Source organism: Camellia sinensis, chromosome 2, assembly GCF_055761805.1.
Source record: "Camellia sinensis isolate YWXY chromosome 2, ASM5576180v1, whole genome shotgun sequence".
Lineage (NCBI taxonomy): Eukaryota > Viridiplantae > Streptophyta > Magnoliopsida > Ericales > Theaceae > Camellia > Camellia sinensis.
The window spans coordinates 15,254,309-15,281,859 of NC_138962.1; the positions used below are offsets into that span (position 1 = coordinate 15,254,309).

A 27,551-nucleotide genomic window follows, 5' to 3' on the forward strand; every position below is an offset into this window, starting at 1 on the left:
ATACCCTTTGACACCACTTTGCTCGTAACCATTAGCCACATATCTCATAACCACTAACACATATAGCATAACCAAACACCATTTGACACCACTTTGCTCATAACCATTACCCACATATCTCATAACCACTAACACATATAGCATAACCAAACATCCTTTGACACCACTTTACTCATAACCATTACCCACATATCTCATAACCAACATCACAGATATCATAACTACTAATCACATATCTCATAACCAAACACCTTTTGACTTATAACTAAACCACTCTGCTCATAACTAAAATCACATATCTCGTAATCACTAATCATATATCTCATTACCGTTACCCACATATATTATAACCACATCTCATAACTAGCACCCTTTGTTTCATAATCAATATCACATATATCATAGCTACTAATCATATATCTCAGAGCCACTACCCACATATAGGGGTATAAATTTAGCCCATGAGCTCGCGGCACACCTGAAGTCCGCTCGTGCCCTGGGTAAGCCTAACTAGGCTTGAGTCTAAACCCAACCTAAGACCCTGAGCTATGTGTTCTAGAGCCCGACCCGACCCTGGTGTGTTATGGAGTGTGACCCATCCCGTGAGATCGCCCCGAAATTTTCTTTCCCATCTAGCTCGACCTGACCCCAATGGCTCCTTGGCCCCATTGTCAGTGCAATGGTCAAAAATTTAAATCAAAACAATTTGAAAGAGTCATATAACCATTAATTCCACCAACAATCAATTTTATTTTTTTTATTTATATATATATAAATTAACTCCTCCCTCCCAAGTCCTATAAATACCACCCCTCTCACATTTTATTTCTCACAACAAATTTGTCTCTCAAACTCTCATTCTCTCTAAACTTTCATACATATAAAAATCTTTAGCCGTAGTTATGATTTTATCAATTTGTACATATCTTATAGAACTGTTGAAAATGAATATTACGATTTTGTTGTACTGTTTTGCTATCTCAGCTCTCTTCATCTATCAAACATCTCTCTCATTCCTTACTATCACTGTAGATATCTCCGATGTTCCTTATCGGAAACAACACCATCTTTGACATTATTTTCACAGACGACAAGTCCGTTCAGTCTCTCTTACTCATATTCCCTTTCCTTTCGCTCTATTGGTTAATTTTCTCTAACTCTCATTTTCTGTTCCATGGCTATAAGTTGTGGATTAAATTATTTGATTATTGTCATTACATTCTGTGTTTATCTGTATCATTAGAGATCCCGATTGGTGATTAAATTATTTAAAAAATTTAGATGTTTTTGTTACACCAATTAGTGGATAGTTACATAATTTTTGGTTAATGTTATGAAATTTTGGAAATTAGTTACGACATTTGTGATTTTCTAGAATTTTAAACAATTTCGTTACGCCAATTAGTGACGCAGTTATGCATTTTCTATTTTATATCACAAAACTTTGTGACTTGATTACAATATTATGGTCTGTTTGGTAACTATTCCATTTTTGGTTTTCAGTTTATATTTATAAAAATTTTAAAAGCTGTAAAAGGCCTGTCACCTTTCTTTATCCTTTTCATTGCTGTAAAAGGCCAAGACCCTAGATTGAGAAGGGTGTACCAACTGAACTCTTCAAGATGAAAAAAATAAAATTCTCGAATCATAGAACATCGATGATAAAAGTAAACAAGAGGTCGACAATAACAAGGCATGCTGCCAATTAGTTCCAATTGACGTTTTGGTGGCAAATGCTACTGTGCAAAGAATTGTCAGAGCTAAAATGATGGTTTGGCCATTTTCAAGAGAATATTTTATGGGGAAAGACGATTGAATAATGGCATTCAATTTTCTATATGCACTTGCTATTGCGCATTTGCTTCGAAAATGAGCGAAAACACTAAACAAAATGACTTCATAGCCTTTGCTAGAAATTTATACAAAACAAATATCCATCAAAATACTAACAGATTTAAGTCCATACAACAAAACAAATATCCATCAACCATCGTTTAAGAGTATTTATACAAAATACTAACAAATTTAAGTCCTCAAATTTTTTTTTAAAAAAAAATCTTAGTTTAGAATATTTTTCTGCAGCCTATTTTTTTTTTTTTTTACTAAAAATCATGAACTAATTTTTTGTGGTAGAGGAAAGGGAGCGGCAATAGTGGTGAAGGTGGTGGATAAAAGATGATGGTGATGGTGATGGTCATGGTCATGGTGAAAGAGATTAGTAGTGAAGTTGTGGTAGTGGTAGTGTAAATGGAGTGACAGGGGTGAAGGAGAGGTAATGGTAGTAGTAGTGGCAGTAGTGGTAGTGGTGGTAATGAAGTGATGGCGATGGCAGTAGTAATGGTAGTCGTAGAGGTGAAGTGGCGACAATAGAAGTAGTGGTGGTGGTGGAATAGCGTTTGTAGTAGTGGTGAAGGTGGTAGAGGAGATGGGTGGTGAGAGAGATAAATGAGTGAGAGATAGATAGAGGAGAGAGAGGAGAGAAAGAGACAGAGTGATGAGCGAGAGAGAGAGAGAGAGAGAGAGAGAGAGAGAGAGAAAGAAAGAAAGAACGCAAACACAGTGGGAGAGAGAGAGAGAACAACGCAAATAGAGAAAACGGGAGTGAGAGAGTGAACAACGCAAACACAGTGGGAGAGAGAGAGAGAGAGAAAAAGAAAAAGAGATAGAGAGTGAGAGACAAAAAAGAGACAGAGAGAAGAGAGATGAACGAGAGAGATAGAGAAAAGAGAGATGAGCAAGAGAGACATAAAGAGAAGAGAGATGAACGAGAGAGACAGAGAGAAAGATAGAGAGAAGAGAGATGAGCGAAAGAGACAGAGAGAGAAAAGAGATGATAAAAGAGATGAGAGAAGAGATAGATGAGTGAGAGACACAGAAAGAGATAGATAGACAGACAGACAGACAGACAGAGAAGAGTGATGAGTGAGAGAGAGAAAGAGAAGAGAGAAATGAAGGAAGATAAAAAAAATGGATGAAAATATATAGACAAAGAAAGAGAGAGAGAGAGAGAGAGCGAAAAGAGATAAACGAGAGAGAGAGAGAGACAAAGAGAGATGAGCGAGAGAGTGAGAGAGAGAGATAAAGAGAAGAGAGACAGAGAGAGAAGAGAGATGAGAGAGATAAAGAGAAGAAAAATGGACGAGAGACACAGAGAGAAAGAGAGACAGACAGACATAGAAGAGTGATGAATGATGAGTGAGAGAGAGAAAGAGAAGAGAGACAGAGACATAGAAAAAAAGAAAGAGACAGACAGACAAAGAAGAGTGATGAGTGAGAGAAAAAGAGATAAGAGAGACAGAGACAGAGACACATAGAGAAAGAGAGAGACAGACAGACAGACAGACAGAGAAGAGTTATGAGTGAGAGAGAGAAAGAGAAGAGAGACAGAGACAGAGAGATAGAAAGATGAAAAAATGGGTGAAAGGAGAAATGTTCAAAAGAGTAAGACGACGTCGTTTTTATTTTTTTTATTTTTTCCTTTTGTAACAGAAAAATACCATTGCATTTATTTAAACCATTTTATGACTATATATATATGAAACCGTCTCAAAGCCACAATATATATATATATATATATTAACCTTTTTTTTTTGCAACAGTACGTTTTACGATCCCACAAAACTTTTTCTTTTTTTTTTTGACTGCAGTTGGTACCGTCGCAAATACTCTTTTTTTTTTTGCGACAGCAATTTCTATCATCGCAAATACTCTATTTTTTTGCGATGCCAAGTTATGTCGTCTCAAAAAGTCACATTTTTTGGCAACGGCAAGTTGTGCCGTCTCAAAAAGTCACATTTTTTTGAGACGGTAAGTTCTGACGTCTCCAAAAGTCACATTTTTTGCGACGACAAGTTGTGCCGTCTCAAAAAGTCACATTTTTTAGCGACGACAAGTTGTGCCGTCTCAAAAAGTCACATTTTTTGAGATGGCAAGTTGTGCCGTCTCTAAAAGTCATATTTTTTGCGACAGCAAGTTGTGCCATCGCGAAAAGTCATTTTTTGCGACGGCAAATGTGACGTCGCAAAAAGTTCCGCCTCATAAGCCCACTTTTCTTGTAGTGTGGTGTGGTTATGAGATATGCGATTAGTGGTTATGAGTAAAGTGGTGTGGTTATGAGCCAAAGAATGTTGGTTATGAGATATGTGATTAGTGGTTATAAGTAAAGTGGTATGGTTATGAGCCAAAGAGTATTGATTATGAGATATATGACTAATGGTTATGAGATATGTGATGTTAATTATGATCAAAGTGGTGTGACAATGAGCTAAAGGGTGTTATGAGATATGTGATTAGTGGTTATGATATATGTGATGTTAGTTATGAGCCAAAGAGTGTTGGTTATGAGATATGTGGGTAATGGTTATGAGATATGTGATTGTTGTTTATGAGATATGTGATTTTGGTTATGAGCAAAGTGGTGTAGTTATGAGTCAAAAGAGTGTTTGGTTATGAGATATGTGATTATTAGTTATAAGATATGTGATATTGGTTATGATCAAAGTGATGTGGTTATGAGCAAAAGGGTATTGATTATGAGATATGTAATGTTGGTTATGAGTCAAAGGGGGATTGGTTATAAGATGTGGTTATGAGTTATATGGGTAGTAGTTATGAGATATGTGATTAACGTTATGAGATATGTGATATTGGTTATGATCAAAGTGGTGTGATTATGAGCTAAAGGATATTGGTTATGAGATGTAGTTATGAGATATAGTTATGAGATATGTGATTGTAGTTATGAAGTATATGATATTGGTTATCAACAAAATGGTGCTGGTTATGAGATGTGGTTATGAGATATGTGATGTTAATTATGATCAAAGTGGTGTGACTATGAGCCAAAGGGTGTTATGAGATATGTGATTAGTGGTTATGATATATGTGATGTTAGTTATGAGCCAAAGAGTGTTGGTTATGAGATATGTGGGTAATGGTTATGAGATATGTGATTGTTGTTTATGAGATATGTGATTTTGGTTATGAGCAAAGTGGTGTAGTTATGAGTCAAAAGAGTGTTTGGTTATGAGATATGTGATTATTAGTTATAAGATATGTGATATTGGTTATGATCAAAGTGATGTGGTTATGAGCAAAAGGGTGTTGATTATGAGATATGTAATGTTGGTTATGAGTCAAAGGGGGATTGGTTATAAGATGTGGTTATGAGTTATATGGGTAGTAGTTATGAGATATGTGATTAATGTTATGAGATATGTGATATTGGTTATGATCAAAGTAGTGTGATTATGAGCTAAAGGATATTGGTTATGAGATGTAGTTATGAGATATGTGATTGTAGTTATGAAATATATGATATTGGTTATCAACAAAATGGTGCTGGTTATGAGATGTGGTTATGAGATATGTGATGTTAATTATGATCAAAGTGGTGTGACTATGAGCCAAAGGGTGTTATGAGATATGTGATTAGTGGTTATGATATATGTGATGTTAGTTATGAGCCAAAGAGTGTTGGTTATGAGATATGTGGGTAATGGTTATGAGATATGTGATTGTTGTTTATGAGATATGTGATTTTGGTTATGAGCGAAGTGGTGTGGTTATGAGTCAAAAGAGTGTTTGGTTATGAGATATGTGATTATTAGTTATAAGATATGTGATATTGATTATGATCAAAGTGACGTGGTTATGAGCAAAAGGGTGTTGATTATGAGATATGTAATGTTGGTTATGAGTCAAAGGGGGATTGGTTATAAGATGTGGTTATGAGTTATATGGGTAGTAGTTATGAGATATGTGATTGATGTTATGAGATATGTGATATTGGTTATGATCAAAGTGGTGTGATTATGAGCTAAAGGATATTGGTTATGAGATGTAGTTATGAGATATGTGATTATAGTTATGAAATATATGATATTGGTTATCAACAAAATGGTACTGGTTATGAGATCTGGTTATGAGATATGTGATGAGAGCTCATAACTAAGTTATGATTAATTTGATTTTAGTTATGAACAAATATGATTTTGGCTCATAACTATAACAAGTGACCTGCCTACCAGGTCACTTTTAATGATGTGGCTCAATCTGAACCATTGATTTTCTATGTACCATACATTTTTTAAACAAAATGTACTATAGACTTTCCCATCATTTAGGTCCAATTTCATAGCCATGTTACCATTTCCTCATAATTTTAGCGAATGAGATTCCTTATGTCTCCTTGATATATATTGATCATATTGCCAAGGGAAGGGACACAGCAGAACACAACACATTGGTTTTGAATTGTGCATTCCAAATCAGAAAGAAAAATGGCTTCCTCTCATTACCATGCCCGCTCTGTCAGCTTTCCCTCTAGATCTCATCTGCTCATTCCCCAATTCAATGAGCATTTGTGCAGAGTGACGTTTTCTGAGTCTACCTCTTATTCCTTGCCATCAATAAGCGACAGACTAAGCGGCCTTGAAGGTTTGTATGACTGTGTTGATGATTTGCTTCTACTGCCACACACTCAACAAAGCATGGCCCAACAATGCCATGAGAAATGGGTTGATGAGGCGTTGGACAGTTACCTCAAGCTCTTGGATGCTTGTGCAGTCACTAAAGACATCATCTCAAAGTCCAAGGAAGATGTGATAGAACTTCTTTCAATCCTTCGCAGAAAAAGGGATGCGAGTAGCTTTGGGGGGTACTTAACTTCTAGAAAGAAGGCAAAGAAGATCATCCAGAAGTTGCTTAAGGATTTGAAAAGTATCAGAAACAAAAACATGGCGATAAACTTAGATAAAGACCATGGAGCTGTTGCTATTTTTAGCACATTAAAAGAGGTTGAATCAGTCACTCTTGCAGTATTGGAGTCCTTGTTGTCCTATGCTACGGGAACAAAGGTGCAATCAAGGCGAAGTGGCTGGTCTTTGGTTTCCAAACTGATGCACCAGAAGAGTACTGTGGCATGTCAAGCCAAAGAAACAGATATCAATGAGTTCGAGACGGTTGATGCTGCAGTGCACTCACTCATTAGCCACAAGCCAAGAAAATCTGATGACAACAAGATTGTGCAAAACCAGCTAGAAAAGTTGGAGTTGAGCATACAAGATCTTGAAGAAGTTCTCAGGCGCTTGCTCAGGCATTTAATTAAAACCAGAGTTTCCCTCCTCCACATTCTCAACCACTAGCCTAGAAAATTTTGATGTCACAGATACTTGAAATGTAAATGAGAAATATACTTGTAAATTTTCCCCCAATTATAAATCAATATACTCGGTGCAAAATTCTTGCTTATACATTGCTTCTTTCGTTTTCTTAGACCATTTATTCATTAATCACTTGTGTAGGACAATCTTCACTGTATTTAAAAAGATTAAATTCTGTTGTGTACAAAACAACAACAAGAATAAAAGAAATAGAGAAAAGAAGAGAATTTGTTTGATTACAAAAATCAAACTCAAAATAAAAAAAAAGAAATAAAACCACAGATTTTATTTTGTTACAAAAACAAAATTAAAATCTGAATAAATAAACAAATAAAAAACAGAATAAAATTAAACAACTTACTTGGTTAATTTATTTGAATAACTTTTCTGATCAAGTCCAGTGTTTAACACTGTGTCCTTAAGACATATTCGTCCTCTCCACGGTGCTTTAAGAATTTGGACGTCTATCTCCCAGGATGAAATGATCTCACCACAAACAATAGCAGCACTACAAATTGTTTGCCTTACGAACACACTAAGTGTTTACACTCTTTCTTTTGAAAATAAAATGCAGCAAGATGAAGAATATAATTAGCAGAGGTGAGATACGAAATTTCTGAAATGGAAAACATCAAATGAGGGTGGTCCTATTTATAGATGTGAAGGTGACTCTTGGTTTTGAATTGAACAGGTATGTGGCTCTTGGTTTTGAATTGAACAGGTATGATACCTGTTGGGTTTTGAATTTCAAACAGATTCAACAATTCCTGTTTGGGTGTGCACTAATTCCAAAACAGTTTATTTCTGTTTGAAAACGGGAAGGGCCTTTGGATTTTATTTTAATAAAAAATAAAATTAAATTCAAATGTTTTTGGCCCAAAAAGATTAGAAGCCCAACCGACCGGACGAATGGCGACAGTGCGCGTGTGGTGATTTTTGGATCTAATGGGTCTAGCCCATTTTGTCCATAACCTCTCCCTCTAAAACACTTGGGTACCCCTTGGGGCACACTCCAAATATCTCACCCTAAGCCTTATAAACCCTTTCAAAACTTCCCACCAAATCAATGTGGGACAAACCAATTTACAACCTTAAGGAATTTCCACCAAAACTCCATTTCCATGGAGTACACTTTGGCTTCAATTTCCCATTCACTCGGTAATGGTTTTGAGCAACCAAATATACCACGTGAATCACAACGCGACATAGAACGCGTTACCACTTTAACCCGAGTAAATCGACACTCGGGGCCTACCTAAAAAATAGACCGAACTTAGAAAAAAATTCTGATTTTATCCAGAATTTTATAACCATTTCCAACAACTTGAAGTTAGATAAAAGTAGTACTTGGTTCCATCCAATTTTAATGTTAAACATGAAATTGAAAGAATAAATATGTAGGGGTGAAAGAAGCATGACACGTCAAATAACCTCAAGATTCAAAATTAAGTTGAAAAAAGTTCAAAAAATAAATAAATAGAGATTAGCATAAGAATCAGAGATTCACAGTCAAAACCATTTTCATTTTTATTCAAAATATAAACAGGAATTCAATCATGCATGTGTTGTAATTGAGGCCACATGAGGATTTTATGTAATTTAATAACTTCAAAGATGTTAAAGATTCGAATTGTCTGAGGGCGATGATTAAAGACTGACTAAAAAATTTATGAGACTCACATGGTAGTTTCAACAAAAATGTGTTGGTTGTCTCTCTGCGTGGAGGATAGTATAATTTCTATTAGCTAAGCCAGCCTGGACTCACTCTATCTCTGTCAATTATGGAACGACGTGGGAAAACCATGTGGATCTTGCTGGCAAGCTTCTCGTGCACGAGTACAGTATTCATGTAGCTATACCTGCCTGATTTGACTGAAAATCATTCACAGCATTGGTTAAAGAATGCTTTTGTGTCTAATAATAAGTTAATCATGGCGGCTGATAAGCCAAGGTGTGAGTTTTACCAAGGACTCTGCATTTGGAAGCACTGCTAATCTAATTCTGTCACCAGTCATAAGCTTTAACTTCTATTCATCTGATGTGTGATGGCACTATTCGAGTTCAATACATTTGTGCAGTTTTGCAATATGAAAAGCCTGATTACATGATTGCATCATAATAATGTGCTGTGATGATATCAATTAATCCTGTACATGTACCCAATAAGTTTATGTGCACAATTATTGTTTCACAATTATTTTGTCAAAAAAAAAAAAAAAAAAAAAAAAAGGAAAGAAAAATAAAATGTACATAGAAGATGCACACACATGAACATGCACGCTTGCTTGCTTGCACGTTGATAAGATTAGAGCAGAAGAGAAAGATTAATGGCTGCTCTGGCATTTTCTTGCAAGAGGAGACATTGCGTCAATGCCACTCGTGCGTTGCATATTTAAATATGGACCATTTTGTAACTTATTGCATGGAACAATATTATATTAAGATATGCATGTGATTTTCCACCTTAAAAAAGACTTGGGAGGAGACATTGCAGAAACATTGCCAACAGAGAGCACTTATAATTGAAGAGGAAGGATTCCTTATGTTTCCTTCCCATCGTGATATATATTGTGTGTATATATATATATATGCCAAGGAAGGAACACAATATTGCAAAATTGAATTGCACATTTCACTGCTAAAGCCTTAATCCTAATTTCAAAGAAAAATGGCTTCCTCTCCTTTGAGATCAAAAACTCGTCACCATGCTCGATCTGTCAGCTTACCTTCTACATCTCATCCACTCACTCCTGAATTCGATGAGCAGCTGAGTAGAATAAGAGCTCCTGATCATGAAGCTACCTCTTCTTCATTGCCGTCAATAAACAACAGATTGAGTGGCCTTCAAGATTTGCATGATTGTGTCGGTGATTTGCTTCTACTGCCACATATTGAACAAGCCTTGGCCCGAGAGCACAATGAGAAATTTGTTGATGAGGTGGTTGATGGATATCTAAGGCTCTTGGATGTGTGTTCCACTGCCAAAGACGTATTCTCACAGACGAAGCAAGATGTGCAAGACCTTCTCTCAATGCTGCGAAGGAAAAGGGATGCAAATGACTTCCACGGATACTTAGCCTCTAGAAAGATGGTGAAGAGAACTATCCAGAATTCCTTGAAGGATTTGAAAAGTATCAAGAATAAAAGTACCCTCCTTCCCAAGGACAAAGACAACGAAACTGTGGTCATTTTTAGCATGTTAAAAGAGGTTGAAGCAGCCACTCTTGCTGTGTTTGAATCCTTGTTATCCTATGTTGGTGTGCAATCAAGGCAAAGCGGTTGGTCTTTGGTTTCCAAGCTAATCCAGCACAAGAGTGTTTCATGCCAAGATGAAGAAACAAATGTGAATGAGTTTGAGAAGGTTGATGGTGCATTGAAGGCAGGGAAATTTGATAGCATACAAAATCAATTGGGGAAGATGGAATCAAGCATTCAAGATATCGAAGACAGATTAGAGTGCTTGTTTAGGCGTTTAATCAAAACTAGAGTTTCGCTCCTCAACATTCTTAACAACCACTAGTTGAGAAAATCATGATGCATAGCCTTGTGCTTCAAAAATTTTGTTACTCAGAGAAAAGCCATCTGATTATCTATATACTTGTAAATGAGAAATACACTAGTCATTTTACTCTCTTAATTATAAACCAAAACACTTGTTACAATTTTTGATGCAATGTTGCTCTTTTCCTCATTTTAGAGCATTCAATCAGTTGGTTGGAAATGGAAGAAAAACTTTTAACATGCCAATCCCATCTCTAAGCCTCTTCAATATTTCATCTTATATACATGGTCTTTCTTTTCTTTTTTCGGGTTCCCTCAAAAGAATAAGATGGTTTTGCATGTAAAATCATCTGTGTTTCAAGTGAATGAGTCTTACAAGTTTTGGACTGACCTCTGGTAACTGGCAAGTGAACAATTTGAGTAGATTGGTCAATTTTTTTGAGGTGGTCACTCATTGTGTTCAACAGGTATCCTTTTTCTAATGAAAAAAAACACTCTTTAAGTTCTTTTTTTTTTTTTTTTAATTTACAAATTTAAACATATATATTGGAATCCAATTTGTCAAGGCCACATGAGGAGTGTATGTTTTTTAATGATACCAAAGCAGTCAAGATTCCAATTGCCTAGGGAAGTGATTTAATAAAAAAAATCATGAGATTCACATGGAAATTTTGAATCTAATCAACATGCTATAAGCAATGAAGAGTGTGCTATCTTATCTTTCTGTTTCGGCACACTCTGATTTGGATTATACAATATTAATCAAATCATACCAATTTTCCTACATTATGAAAACTAATGGCAAAGTTGTGTGCAGATGAGCCTCTTGTACAACAATCATGTGAGTATCATTTACCCAATCTCAACGACTGTACAATGTTCTACTGCAGCAACATTAGTTTAATTGCTTCTGTTAATTTTGTACATGGACTTGTGAAGCTTGTAAATATATTAATTTTGATATAATTAAGGCTGCACAAGAGTTCATATAATAGTGAAACAAAATTAAAGTTGTCAAGGTTCAAATTTTCTCAGGATATGATTTCAAATCTGATCTAAATTATAATTAGTTTAACATGGAAATTTCAAAACTCGCACACTTGGAGCAATGAAAATTGTGCTGGCTGGCTGTCTTTCTGTTAGGGGGACACTGATTTAGTTTATACCACTGATCCATAGGCCTCATGCCATCTTCTTCCTCCATTATTGTATGGGAAGACATGGTGAAGATGAGTGCGGATCTTGCCGACCTCTTCTACAACAACCACGTGCCTTACTCATCTGCCTTGATTGATCGACTAATCCTTCAAATAATTGATTCAGAAGCGCATACACATCCACAAAACAGAGTAGACTGAGTGTTAATGCACACCTGTAATGTTCCAAGCTGAAAAACACAAGTGGTGTGGTTGGGAGGAAGACATTGCGTAAACATCGCCACGATACTACTTAGATCCAAATCAAAATCATGTTGCTTGTAACGCCCTCAAAATATTATATAAGTCAACCATTCACGAGATCTATAGACATGATAGAAATGCTGTATTTTCATTCATCAGAGTTAATATTACAAAAGATATTACATGCATTACACTTTCGTAAATGTTCATCCTGAAACTATAATATGTAACTCTAAATGTTAACAATAGAATAAGTGTCCTACGGGCTTACATTTTTCCAAGACTTCACTTGGTTACAACAAAGAAGAGTCCTAGCTCGATACACATAATGCCCTCAGCTTGAATAAACATTCAACACAAAAATGAAATCACAAAAGTGGAGCCTTCAGCCCCTAAGCCTCCCAAGCTATGTCCTCGGAGGTGGCATGTCACCTGTACCTGAAAATGGTTTCCCAAGTAGGGCGAGCCAAAGCCCAGTAGAGATATGCTAAACAATATATGAGAATTAACTAAAATATGAGCATCAGATAAATGTACAACATTCTTAACCAACATATATTCTTTTCAAGGTCATTCAATATAGATAACCAATATCTCAATTTATTTCCATGCTTCCATTTCAGGTAAATCAATTAACCCAAGTTCATTATTATCACACAACCAATATGAGACTACAACTCAATGGTCCACAATTCAATATATTCATCAAATCCAACACTTCTATTTCTTGCCATTTTACGGAACCACGTTCGAGGGAACCGGCACTCATAAATATATAAGATTTCGGGACTTTCACCCTGGATACTTCGGCCAACTTAATTATCAATGGAGTCCATCCCCTATCTCCTCCCAAACAATGATACATATACAATGTATTTAAACACGTTGTCATATACAATGACTAATCAAATCACATATTCAACGGTTTAATCAAACCGACATATTCAATGACATAATTCAATTAATTAGTTTCAATTCACCTAATCCACATGCAATTTCTACAACAATCATAGCTATCCTCCACTAATAGCCCAAAACAGATATTTCTAAATAGATATACAATCTATCAAACAGATAATTTATCAAATTTCCGTAGGTGAGTGATTTAACAGATCCAACTACACCATTCAATCATACACCTTTCCAATTTCATATTTCCCATGTCAATTTCATTATTTATTCAAAATAGTCATTTAACACAAATTAGGGCAAAACCTTTCCTTTTTCCCAATATCATCCCCAAGACCCAATCTCATAATTTATCTTCTTATAATACCATAATCAAGCCCTCATCTACATATATGAAGCCAAATATTGGAAACCCCTATTTCAAAATTTAAACCCAAACCCTAATTTCACCCAAATCTTCCAAAATCCCACCATTTATGCAAAATAACAAATATCTAGGTTAAAACCCATATTAAAGAGTAGAATATCCTTACCTCAAGCTTAGATGAGAGAGAAGAGGGAAAGCTCAAAAGTCGGTGGTGACGAAACCACGTTTTGCCTCGATCAAAATGAAGTCCTTGACAAGCTCTATACTTAATCTCAAAGGAGCAAGGTGAAAAGATCACTCTAGATGAGTAGATCTAGAGATTTAAGTGAAAAAGTTTGAGTTTTAGAGAGAGAAGAGAAAAATCACGGTTTAAGAGGAAAAAGGGAAGGAAAATCATGAGAGAAAAATGGTTTGGGTCTATTTATAGTAGTAAGGAATAGCCTTAAGGTCAAATAAAATAATAGGCCCCAAAACCCCCTTAGATAGGGGCCATTCGGACCTAAAAAATCTACACAACGGTCGATCCTTTGAGCATGGGAGTCGACCCTTTAGGTAGAAAAGACAATCTGCACAAGCAAAGGGGGTTGATCCTTAGACAGGAGGGGGTCTACCCTATTTTCCAGCAACTAACACACAGACATAAGAGGGTTAACCCTCCCCAGTCTGGTGTCTACTCTATTTTCCAGCAACTAACACACAGACATAAGAGGGTCGATCCTCCTTAGTCTGGTGTCTACCCTATTTTCTAGCAACACTTCCAGAAACTTCACCAACAGGTAAGGGTCGATCCTTAGGAAGGCTGGTGTCAACCCTAGAATAGAATTTTTAAGTCTCTAAGGAACTTTTGACAAGAATAAGTGCGAACAACCAAACCCAACAAGTTTAAATCAGATTACCCATAACAACACCAAAGATTTCCAAAATAAAAATAAAGGATTTGAATACACTTTCCCATAAGCTTTGAAGGATATAGGTGCTACATTGCTCCTCATCCATGATTGAATAGGATGAGATTCCTTATCCCTCTTTCATGCCATGATATACATTGAGCATATGCCCTAGAGAAAGGTCACAACTTACAACTTTCAATTGCTTTGGATTCCCATTGAAAGAGAGTATGGCTTCCTCTTCTTCAAGATCTAAAACCCATTACCATGCTTGCTTAGTCAGCTTTTCCCCTATATCATCTTATTCTCTTATTCCTGAATTCAATGAGCAGTTGTGTAGGATAAGGGCTCCTGATCATGAAGCTACTTCTTCTTCATTGCCATCAATAAACAACAGATTGAGCAGCCTTGAAGACTTGCATGATTGTGTCAGTGATTTGCTTCTACTACCGCATATTGAACAAGCCTTGACCCGAGAGCACAATAAGAAATTTGTTGATAAGGTGGTGGACGGATATCTAAGGCTCTTAGATGCGTGTTCCACTGCTAAAGATGTCTTTTCACAGACGAAGCAAGAAGTGCAAGACCTTCTCTCAACACTGCGCAGGAAAAATGATGCAAATGACTTCCACAGATACTTTGTGTTAGCAAATATTTTAATATTATAATGTGTTATAGATTACATTATGTGATTGGGCTCCAAATAACTTGTTAATCCTTTCTTTTCCTCCAAGAAACTTGCCCACCAAGTTTCCAAGACAAGTCTTCCAAGTCTTCCATGACAAGTCTTCCAAGTCTTTCAAGTTTTTTTCTCAAGTCTTCCAAGGAAATTGCTCACCAATTTCCTTTCTTATTCTTATCCGCTAAGTGTCTTCTCCTCCAAGCCACTTGCCTAACGAGTTTCATCTTCTATAAATTGATCTAACTTCTTATCTTGGAAAGGTAAAGAAGTTTTTGTTGCTTTATTATGTTTTGTGTGAGATTATCAGGCAAATAAAAAATGGTGTATATGATAAAGCTTTGTATAGCGATCCCGGGTTTACCCTTGTTGTACAGTGATCCAGACATGTGTCCGTGGATGTTGGTAGTTGTTTATTATCTTATTTACATCCTTTTTACCTGGTATATTGAGTTATAGGATGTGTTGGGCAGGTTTGTTTCAGGTTGGTTGTGTTTGGGAGCCTAGTGTTGCTGCCCAGATTTTTAAACCTTCGCTCGAGCGAGGAGTTGGTTGCTCGAGCGAGAGTTGAGTTCGTGTCTGGTGGGTCGAGCCAGAGTGGCTTCGCTCGAGCGAGCGATGGCGTCTGGTTCTGGACCTGAGAGTTGTATTTCTTGGCTCGAGCGAGCTTTTCTTGGCTCGAGCGGTCTGGTTTGTTCTTCGCTCGAGCGAGAGGTCTGTCACTCGAGCGTGCTTCTGGTTGCAGACCTGAGGGTTTGAGTTGTTGGCTCGAGCGAGAATTCTTTCGCTCGAGCGCACTTTTGAGTTTTTGGCTCGAGCGAGAGTTTTCTGTGTCTGGTCGCTCGAGCGACAAAGGCTTCGCTCGAGCGAGCGTGTTTTATATCAGCGGGCAGTAGCGTTTTTGAACATCACTTTTTCACTTTCTTTTTGATCAAACCCTAGATCCGAGACTCTCTCTCTCTAAACTTACACTCTCTCTAAGAATTGATCTCCCTAGAGTGTGAATCTAGCCTAGGGCTTTTGTTAAAAAGATAGAGGGCGTTGAGAGCTTTGATTTAATCTGAAAAAGTTTGGATTTGGAGCACGTTGATCTTCGAGTCTTCATCTCCTTTTTGGCTTAAACTTCGAGGTAGGGATATCCTACTCCTCTCTATGGGTTTTGTCTTTAAATTTTAGTATTTTGAGATGTTGGGGTTGGTTGGGTAATTTTGTGAAAGTTTGGGGCTTTTGTGTTATTTTACAAAAGTTGGGGTTTTATTCATAATAAACCTAGATGCATGTTTGGCATAGAAAAATGGAATAAATGTTAAATCATTGATGAAAATGGGACCTAAGGGTTGAAATGTTAATTATGGAAAATTGACCAAATTACATTGTTTAATTAATTGGGATAATTAATTGTGAGAAATGAGGAAATGAAATGTTGATTGAATATCCATTGTGCATTTATTTTCTGTTCAGAAATAACTGCTTTGGGCTATCGGTGGAGGATAGTTGTGATTGTTGTAGACAATGCATGATGATTAGGCAAACGGAAACTAATCAATGGAATGTGTCATGGAATTTGACGGTTGATAGAATACATTAATTATATGTATTGAGTGATTGTATATAGAACCAATGTGTTTGTATACGTTATGTGTAGAGGAGGAGATGGGGGATGTACTCCGCGGTTTAGGGGAAGATGGGGGATGTACCTCTAAATCGGATAGTGTTGGAAGAAGATAGGGGATGAACTCCGTAGATACAGCTCATATGCTTGTCTAGAGAAGTGAAGATAGAGCTCATATGCTTATCTTTGTGAAGTGTGGATATAGCTTATATGCTTATCTGTGGATATTGTGGTTATACATATCTGTTGTAGAATGTGGATATAGCTTATTTGCTTATCTAAGAATGTGGATATTGTTGTTATACATATCTGTTGAGAATGTGGGTAGTGCTTATATGCCTATCCGTTGAAAAAGGGAAAATGAAAGGTAACTTGGACTCATAAGTCGTATGACATAAATATGTGATTTATGTGAATGTATCAGTGTTGGCCATCTATCAATTGCTAATCTTTTAGTCATTGTTCATGGTTGGTTTAGTATATCTCTACTGGGCTGTGGCTCACCCTATATAGGAATATCATTTTCAGGTACAGGTAGCATGCCACCTCCAAGGACATAGCTTGGGAGGCTAGAGGCGGACATACTTTTGTCGTTTTACTTTTGATGTATTACATGTAAATTCAAGCCAAGGGCTTAATGTGTATGAGTTAGTACTCTTTTTGTTGTAACCAAGTGTTAACTTGGAAAGCTGTAAGCCTGTAGGGTATTTTGCTTTTGTTGTTAACATGTAATACTTATGTAATGAAACTCTGATAAATGGATGAATGTGGTCATTTCATATGTTAATGAATCTCTTATTGATGGGTTTAATGTTATTATTTTTTGAGGGCGTTACACTTTGGGTTCAACCAATTGTGCAGTATTGGTGAACCATACGACTTAGTCGAACTGCTGTATCCTGGGGGGGACAAGTCACGATTTTTTCTGCTGTACCGGTGTGAGGCTTTGTCTAACCGTAGAGGGCTTGAATTTCCTTAAAGAGAGCGAATTTCCCATGTCTCAGCCCTTACAATCGTTATTGTAATTTTATTATTTGTATTTTCTGGTGTTTTATTTGTAATTATCACCAACAATTTTAAGGAGATTCAAATAGCAAAAGTTCATGGAGCTAGTACTGGAGAAGCCCAACGAGAATGCCAGTGATCTCAACAAGCCCTTTCGGTTCAAGGGAGCCCATTTCAAGAGATGGAAAGGCAAGGTGCTTTTCTACCTTAGTCTCTTCAAGGTGGCCCATATCCTGACCGAGAAAAATCTGAACAAAGTCCCCACTGAAGAGATGACTGACGAGGAGTATGCTACTCATCTTGAAAAACTCGAGAAATACAACACAATTGAGTATAAATGTCGATATTATCTTTTGAATTGTTTTTCAGATCAATTTTATGATTATTATGATACTACTTACACCACTGCCAAGAAAATTTGGAAAGCCTTGCAGAATAAATATGACACTGAAGAGGCAAGCGCTAAAAAATATGTTGCAAGCCATTTTTCCGCTATCAAATGATAGATGGGAAATCAATGGTGGAGCAAGTTCAAGATTTTCATATACTAGTGGCTGAAGTTAGATCCGAATGCATCAAAATTGGAGACAATCTTGTTGTGGCAGGTATTATTGACAAACTACCATCATCTTGGAGGGAGTTCCAGAAGTCAATGCGTCACAAGCAAAAAGAGACGTCGTTGGAGACTTTAATCACACAAATTCGAGTAGAGGAGGAAGCACGAGGACAAGATGCGCTTATGACACAAGAGCATTCCACTACAAAGGTAAATTTAATTTATGGAAATACTTTACCTAAAGGTCGAATTCATAAAAATAGTCACTTGAAGCCAGTTAAGAAAATCTGGAAAAATACTGGAAGGCCACAAAATAAAAATTATCTGAGGCAAAAGAAATGGAACCAAGAACCCCCTTCACAAGATCTGACAAATGTGACATGTTTTGTGTGTGGCAAAAGTGGGCATATTGCTCAAACTTACAAATTTCGAAAACAACTGTCTCAACCACAGGCTAATGTTACCGAGGAACCATTTGTGGCTATGATCACAGATATTTTTATTATTCAATTTGTGGAATGGTGGTGGGCAGACTCTGGTGCCAATAGGCATGTCTGCTATGATACAGATTGGTTTAAAGATTTCACTCTTTTTAATGAGGAGAGGACTGTTATGCTTGGTGACTCCAGTTTAACCAAGGTGCTCGAGTGTGGGGATGTTGAGCTGAAATTTACCTCTGGACGTGTGCTTGTTTTAAAGATGTGTTGCACACACCGTCTATGAGGAAAAATTTGATGTCGAGTTATTTGCTCAGCAAAGCTGGTTTCAAGCAGACTATTGAATCTGACCAATATGTGATTACTAAAAAAGGCATATTTGTGGGGAAATGGTATGCCTGTGATGGAATGTTTAAATTAAATGTTGAGAATAAGAAAGCACATATTTCTGTTTACATGCTGTCTTCTATAAATTTTTGGCATGCTCGTCTGTGTCATATTAATAGCCTATATGTGGGAGTCATGAGTAGTTTAAGATTAATTCCCAAACTAACAAATAAGTTTGAGAAATGTGAAGTTTACAGTCAAGCAAAAATAACTAAAAGACCTCATAAAAGTGTGGTGAGAAATACTAAATTGTTAGAATTAATTCACACTGATTTATGTGAATTTGAAGGAATTTTAACACGTGGTAGAAATAGATATTTATCACTTTTATTGATAATTTTTCAAAATACACTTATGTATACTTGTTGAAAAATAAAAGTGATGCTTTTGAAAAATTTAAAGAATTTCTTCTTGAGGTTGAAAATCAATTCGGTAAAAAGATTAAAAGATATAGAAGTGATAGAGGCCGGGAGTATGAATCTTTTGGATTCAACTCGTTTGTTGCTCAGTCCTTGGGAATAATCCATGAAACTACTCCACCATATTCACCTGCGTCTAATGGTGTAGCAGAAAGGAAAAATAGAACTTTAACTGCTTTAACAATTGCTATGCTAATTGAAGTAGGTGCTCCTTCAAGTTTGTGGGGAGAAGTAATTTTAACTGCATGTTATGCTATGAATAAAGTGCCACATAAAAAAAACAAAAGTTACACCTTTTGAGTTGTGGAAAGGGGCATAAGCCAAATTTGAGATATTTGAGGGTTTGGGGTTGTCTAGCTTTTGTTAGACTTGTGGATCCTAAAAGACCTAAATTAGGTGTGAAAGCTGCCACTTGTGCTTTTCTTGGATATGCAACAAATAGTACAGCCTATAGATTTTTTGATATGGAAAATAAAATAATTTTTGAATCAGGTGATGCAATTTTTTATGAAGAAAAATTTTCTTTTAAATCTAAAAATGGTGGGGGTCAAAATTATCATGAAAATATTTTATCTGAAACCGGATCCTCTACTCCTCTTTTACAAAACCAAGATACTGTAGTTTTTGAACCTAGAAGGAGTAAAAGAGCCAGATTAGAAAAATATTTTAGCCCTGATTATCATGTTTTTAATGTGGAGGAAACTTCATTAACTTTACAAGAAGCTTTGGCATCTCCTGACTCTGTTTTTTGAAATGAGGCTGTAAATGATGCGATGGAATCATTATTATCCAATAAAACTTGGGTATTAGTAGATTTACCACCAGGTTGTAAAACTATTGGCTGTAAATGGGTTTTGAGGAAAAAACTTAAACCGGATGGAACTATTGATAAATATAAAACAAGACTTGTTGCAAAAAGTTTTAAACAACAAGCAGATCTTGACTTTTTTTTATACATTTTCTTCGGTTACAAGAGTTACATCCATTAGATTATTAATTGCAGTAGTTGCAATTCATAATCTAAAAATTCATCAAATGGATGTTAAAACAGCCTTTTTAAATGGAGACTTGGGTGAAGAAATCTATATGGATCAACTTGAGGGTTTTGTGGAACCTGGTCAAGAAAGCAAAGTGTGCAAGCTAGTTAAATCCCTATATGGCTTAAAACTGGCCCCTAAATAGTGGCATGAGAAATTTGATTCCTGCATGATTAAGAATGGCTATAAAACGAATGAATGTGATAAATGCATCTACTATAAATCTAAAGAAAATTCACATGTCATTATTATCCTTTATGTGGATGATTTACTTATATTTGACTCCAATTTGCATATCATCGTGAAAACTAAAAATATACTTAGTAGCCATTTTGATATGAAAGATCTTGGTGAGGCTAATTATATTTTGGGAATGAAAATTACCAAAACCTGTGATGGCTTATTTATTGATCAATCGCATTATGTTGAGAAAATTTTGAGAAAATATAATTTTTATAAGTGCAAGCATGTTCTTACTCCTTTTGATCCTCATGTGCGTTTACTTCCTGTTGAAAATGATGAGGATGTAATTAATCACAAGGAATATGTGTAGACGTCCCCGAACGCCCCGGGATGATGAATCCCATTCTGTTCGTTTTGGGTCCACTACAGTTCGGACTCTCAAATTGTCACGGTTCTTAATCTGAACCAAAGAGTCTAAATCCGGCAAATCGTTTTGAGAAAAATAGATTTTTTTTAGAAAAGAAGTGCCAAACATGGACTGCTTTGCCAGATACAGAGTCGCCACCTAAATATTTTATTTTTTGGGAAAATTTAGGAAACCCTGACTCGTTTGCCTAAGGCCACGTGTCCGTCATCACCAAAGTTGCCTCGGCTCGGGAACTTGGGTACGATTGGGGGAGGTCAGCTATGAGCACCCCCGCTCGCCCGATCCGAAGATCGGCCTCTACTAACCATAATATCTTGTTTTGAAAGCATTATGTGTTCTTATTCCGGTTATTAGCCTAGAATTACTATGTTATGCGCACAGCAAACAAGTATAGACCAAATCGCCTAAATTGGAACAAAACATTGCATGTTTGTTTTGAAAATGGTTTGCTAATCGCAAGTGGGCTAAAATGCAGGTTTTGCCACCCTCAAGTGGGCTTTAGAAAAGATGGTTTTGCCACTATCTAGTGGACTTTAAAACTCACAGTTTTAATGCATTATTCCAATTTAGGTAATTCAACCTCCATTCACAGGCATTCAAGCAGTTATATCACATAAGCAAATAGCCTCACGGTAAGCATGCTGTCATGGCAACACTCACACGCATGCAAGGATGCTAAAGCATAAGAACTTACCGAGTACTCCGAGCCAAAACAGAAACTAGTTAGTAGTCATATGCATGTTCCTAGTTCATGTTAAGATGGCTAATGCAACACATGAAAAATGCAACTAAGATAGGCTCGGCTAATCTATAATGACATGTGAAATGCTACAACTAACACGTATTCAATTTGGAATTGAAATACAAATGCAGTTAGAATGATGCACCGAGCCCGATGCATGCAAGACAAATGTATGAATGCACGCATGCATAGCATAAGGTATGCTAATTTAAATATGCCCTAATACTAACCATTGAAAGCAGGTAAGTAAAAGGGAGAAAGAAGTAGGGGTTGGAAGACATGCACACACGCGCCCACACTTATTACAAATTCGCTCTCGCTCGGAGGGACCAAAAGAATAATACAAACCGAATAAGTAATTAACTACTCTAGCTAATTAAATATTACAAACCCTTAATTAATTAAACAAATTAACTAAGCTACTAAAGCAGTAAAACAACCTCGGGAAGAGGGATGAATGCATGCTCGGATTGGCTTCGCTCGGAAATCCATTGCCATGACACATGTTGCCTCTGTTTTCACTGTTTGGCACCTCTGAAGACTACACAAGTCCCAAGGTATGCTCTCTGCACACTGTGGAGTGCCACCGACCAAGGTAAATGATCACCGGCTAAGTGGATGTGGTCATCGGCCACTGGTGTGACTCTCGGCCAGCAATACATGGTCGGTCGGCACTGTATGTAGTCGACCAGCCAATTCTTCCTGCAGAACCTGTTTTGACAACAGCAGAGGGCAAAACAAGGCATGGCAATGCATTTCAAACAAATGTGTGCACCAACACACCCCTTATCATGTTTATGACTCAAAGGGGTATGGTACTCGATTCTCGGACCACCAATCGCGTATTTCAATGCGTGATGGCCCAAGAAACCAAGTTGTGCATTTTAATGTCAAATATAATGCACACAAACACACAATGAACTCAACCTCTATCATACTCAATTCAAGAGGCAAAGCATGCATGCTAATGTGATACAACCTAGGCATGTGAGCTAAGTGTGCAACATGATCATGCAAACAACAAAACCATGTGCAATAGGCACATGAACTAAACAAGTAAGCATGCTAGGCATATAACATCAATGTTAATGACACACACGCAACAACATGAAAGGCATAACACATGTAAATATGCAAAGCGACTTAACACAAGAAGCATGCCAAATGCAATGACACTTAAACATGCAACATGTTAATAGGCTAAGTACCTAAAAATACAAACACGTATAGCATGCAACAACATGCCAAAGGGATGGTCTTAAACTAATTTGGACAGCCCTCTACTAGGTCCAAAACAGTGGCCAACATGCTCAAGAATGGAAGCCAAAACACATACAAATAGGCATGCATGCAAGGTCCAACACTTAGGCACATAGAGACAACTTTTAAGCACACTTAAAAGAGGAACAACATGGGCATATGGCATGCAATGTAAGCTCTGAAAATCATGTTAATGATGGTGTCAAAACAAGCAAACAAGACAAGCATAGCATACAACAAATGATCTAAAGCCTAAGGCTCACCAAAGAAGCATTGAACTACACTTAGTGCAACCACACATGGCATGAATTAAGTGACTGAAAACAGAGATGTGACATGCTAAAATGAGCATCAAAACCCACCTAAATGGCATCTAAATGACTTAAGTATGGAAGCATGCACAAGGGCCCAAACATGGAGCATAAGACAACAACCTTTTAACACATTAAAGGGATATCAAATGCAAGCATATAGGCATGCCACAAGGACTAAAATAACATGACAAGTGATTCCAAACCACTGAAATGATGCAAGGATGGCATGCTAGAGGGGTCAATGCTCAAGGCATACAAGAGAGTTTGCATGGTAGCTATACAAAGCAAAGCATGGATGACTCAAATGACCAAAAACAGTCTCTTAGCATACTAAAACAAGCATAAAAGTTTCACAAAGCTAGGCCAAAACACATGAGCATGGTAGTCTAAATGCTAGGCACATGTTAAGGCAAATCATAGCATTACAAGACATGTATACAAGCTAAGCATGGTGTGTCTAAACCAAGTAAAAACAGTGCTATATCATGGCAAAATAAGCACTGATAGCACTTAAGACATGACCAACATAAACTTAAAAATGGTGCTCACACATGAGGCTAAAATGGCACTTTTTGAAGACAACAAGGAGAGAGGGTGGCCCTCTCCTTCTTAGGACCTTAAGACACCATTCTCACCACTGAAATCTCTCAAGATTTCAGTGGTGAGGAGGCCCAAACAAGGTGGTCCCGAAGCTCACCAAAAATAACACAAAATGGGGCCAAACAAGGCCTAAGAGGGGGTAAACGACCCTAAACACAAAAGTGATCTTAAACAAACTTCAAAAGGAGCTCAAAATAAAACTTTTTTCAGTTTATGACAAAGCCCAAATATGCTTGCAAGTAAGGCTAAAAGTGTGTGCAAAAACGGGGAATAAAGAAGGTAAGAAGTGTTACCCTTGAAGACCAGCAAGAACCAACAGCCTTTAGACCCAAAAATGCAACCCTCAACCTCTGAAAACAAGTTCCAAGAACCTCCAAGTGATGATGGAAGTGTGTGGCTATGAAGTGGTGTGCAATAGGCTAAGAACAAGACCCTTTTGCACCCTCTAACACACCCAAATGTAGAGAGAGAGGGAGATATAGAGAGAGAGTGATATATATATCTTATATATCAGATTTTTTTCAACCCTTGAAATGGGAGGAGAGGCCCTTTATTTATAGAGCAAGGCAAAAGGCCTAAGCTTCTTGGAGAAGCTAAGGTAAAAGGGTCAAAGGGGGCAAGCTTCTAAGGGAAGCTAAGGTAAAGGGGCCAAGCTTCTTCAAGAAGCTTAGAACAAAAGGGTTAAGCTTCTTGGAGAAGCTAGACAAGGGTTCAAGCTTCTTGGAGAAGCTAAAACAAAGGTTCGAAAGGTTCAAGCTTTCCCAATAAGCTAAGACCAAGGGTTCGGAAGGTTCAAGCTTCCTCAAGAAGCTAAAACCAAGGGTTCAAAAGGGTCAAACCCCCCCTCAAGAAAAGGTCTCGGTCAGGAAAAGTGGCCGATTGACCAAAATCAGTGGCCGGCCGACCAAACACAATGCCGACTGACCATCAATAGTGCCGACCGGCCATCACCAGTGGTCGGTGGCAAGGAAACAAGGTCAGTGGCCTCAAGCCATGGCCGGTGAGGTGTGGGGATGGCCAACAAGCTATTTCCCACCCTCAGAAGCAAAACAACAAGTGTTTGATGCAAAACCAAACACAAAACAAACAAGTCGAGAGGTCTTGAGGTAAGACGCGTAGCCGAAACCTCCGAGAACTCAAGACGAACACAAACAAGGTTAATCATTGAGTGTTCAAACGATGACGTCCAAGTCTTAAGGACGGTCAAAAAAATGGGGTGTCTATAATATGCTAGTATGATTGGTAGCTTGCGTTATGCGACTGACTGTACTAGACCTGACATTGCCTATGCAGTTGGAGTACTTAGCAGGTTTACTAGCAAGCCTGGCAGTGATCACTGGCTAACCATTGAGCGGATTATGAAATGTTTATCTGGTACCACAAAATATGGCTTGTTTTATAATAAGTATCCTACTGTACTTGAAGGTTACAGTGATGCCGATTGGAATACATTGTCAGGTGATTCATTATCAACCACTGGTTACTTATTTACCTTGGGAGGTGGTGCTATAAGTTGGAAATCGAAAAAACAAACCATTATTGCTAATTCAACAATGGAGGCTGAGCTTATTGCTTTAGCTACAGCTAGTGAAGAAGTAAATTGGTTAAGAGATTTGTTAAATGAAATCCCTTGTTGGGAAAAATCGATTCCACCTATACTGATTTATTGTGATAGCACCACAGCAATTGGTCGAGTTAATAACCGTTATTATAACGGTAAATCCAGACCTATCAGAAGAAAACATAGTATTGTGAGATCTTATATGAATAGTGGCATCATAAATGTGGATTATATTAAATCTGGTGATAATCTTGCAGATCCATTAACTAAGGCCTTAGCAAGAGATAGAGTTTGGGATACATCTAGGGGGATGGGGTTGAAGCCCATTGAATATAGCAGGAGCCATGTATGAGGATACTCAACCTAGGGACCAGAGATCCTGTAACTGGGTTCAATGAGAAAAACGTTCATATGATGGCCATGAGAAATGCACTAAATTACTTGTTACCCATCCCTATGATGTAAGTGTATTTATCTTGTAATGTTGTAGAGGATGAGTTATTAAAAAAACTCTTAATGAATTTATGTACCTCTTATTGAGTGGGGTGTCATAGTTACAGGAGCACCCTTGACAGAATTCACCTATATGAGTGTGGTAGTGGGGCCGCTACCTATGAGATTTGGGCTAATTCTCAAACACACTCATGAATCTTGGGATCGCACAAGGCCGTAACGTGCTGGCTTTTAAAGCTTATGTGAATACCTGGAATATTATATGTGTGCAATAATTATTTATTTCCCTTAAGTAGTCATAGTTTAATGCTGAGCATACTATTAGCTCTAGAGTAGATATTATTGTTTCACTAATGGAGGTTTAATGCAGAGCACACCTACCATGATGCATAATATCCTTATTTGCCTAATAATCTCAGATTTTGTTACCTATAATATTAAAATAGGTGGGGGAATGTTAGCAGATATTTTAATATTATAATGTGTTATAGATTATATTATGTGATTGGGCTCTAAATAACTTGTTAATCCTTTCTTTTCCTCCAAGAAAACCTGCCCACCAAGTTTCCAAGACAAGTCTTCCAAGTCTTTCATGACAAGTCTTCCAAGTCTTTCAAGTCTTTTTCTCAAGTCTTCCAAGGAAATTGCTCACCAATTTGCTTTCTTATTCTTATCCGCTAAGTGTCTTCTCCTCCAAGCTACTTGCCTAACAAGTTTCATCTTCTATAAATTGATCTAACTTCTTATCTTGGAAAGGTGAAGAAGTTTTTGTTGCTTTATTATGTTTTGTGTGAGATTATCAGGCAAATAAAAAAGGGTATATGTGATAAAACTTTGGGTTCAACCGATTATACAGTATTGGTGAACCATACGACTTAGTCCGGCTGTTATATCCTGGGGAGGACAAGTCATAATTTTTTCTGCTGCACCAGTCTGAGGCTTTGCTTAACTGCTGAGGGCTTGAATCTCCTTAAAGAGAGCGAATTTTCCGCGCCTCAGCCCTTACAATCGTTATTGTAATTTTTATTATTTGTATTTTCTGGTGTTTTATTTGTAATTATCGCCAACACTTTGCCTCTAGAAAGATGGTGAAGAATATGATCTAGAAGTCCTTGAGGGATTTGAAAAGTATCAAAAACAAAATCACCATCTTTTCCAAGGACAAAGACAATGAAACTGTCACCATTTTTAGCATGTTAAAAGAGGTTGAAGCAGCCATTTTTGCTGTGTTTCAATCCTTGTTATCCTATGTTGGTGTGCAATCAAGGAAAATAGGCTGGTCTTTGGTTTCCAAGCTAATCTAACACAAAAGTGTTTCACGCCAAGATGAAGAAACAAATGGGAATGAGTTTGAGAAGGTGGATGGTGCATTGAAGGCAAGAAAATTTGACAGCATATTTAATCAATTGGGGAAAATGGAATCGAGCATTCAACATATCGAAGACAATCTAGAATGCTTGTTTAAGCGTTTGATCAAAACCAGAGTTTCGCTCTTCAACATTCTTAACAACCACTAGTTTGAGAAAATCATGATGCATAGCCTCGTGCATCCAAAATTTTGTTACTTGAGCCTTCTGATTAGCTGTTCATATATACTTGTAAATGAGAGATACCCTTGTTATTTTACTCTTTAATTATAAATCAAAACACTT

The 27,551-nt window shown here is 37.1% G+C and overlaps 3 protein-coding genes across 3 annotated transcripts; all 3 read left to right on the forward strand.

The window, feature by feature from the left end:
• The first annotated feature begins 6,281 nt into the window (after nt 1-6,281).
• On the forward strand, nt 6,282-7,145 carry LOC114264848 (uncharacterized). The gene has a single exon (XM_028205565.2). It carries the CDS (start codon nt 6,282-6,284, stop codon nt 7,143-7,145), a length of 864 nt encoding a protein of 287 aa, XP_028061366.2.
• Nucleotides 7,146-9,831: 2,686 nt separating this feature from the next.
• On the forward strand, nt 9,832-10,683 carry LOC145810308 (uncharacterized). Its single transcript, XM_082907530.1, has one exon. The coding sequence runs from the start codon at nt 9,832-9,834 to the stop codon at nt 10,681-10,683; it is 852 nt and encodes a 283-aa protein (XP_082763656.1).
• A 3,774-nt stretch (nt 10,684-14,457) lies between these two features.
• LOC114264828 (uncharacterized) lies at nt 14,458-14,895 on the forward strand. Its single transcript, XM_028205545.2, has one exon. It carries the CDS (start codon nt 14,458-14,460, stop codon nt 14,893-14,895), a length of 438 nt encoding a protein of 145 aa, XP_028061346.2.
• The last annotated feature ends 12,656 nt before the right edge of the window (nt 14,896-27,551 follow it).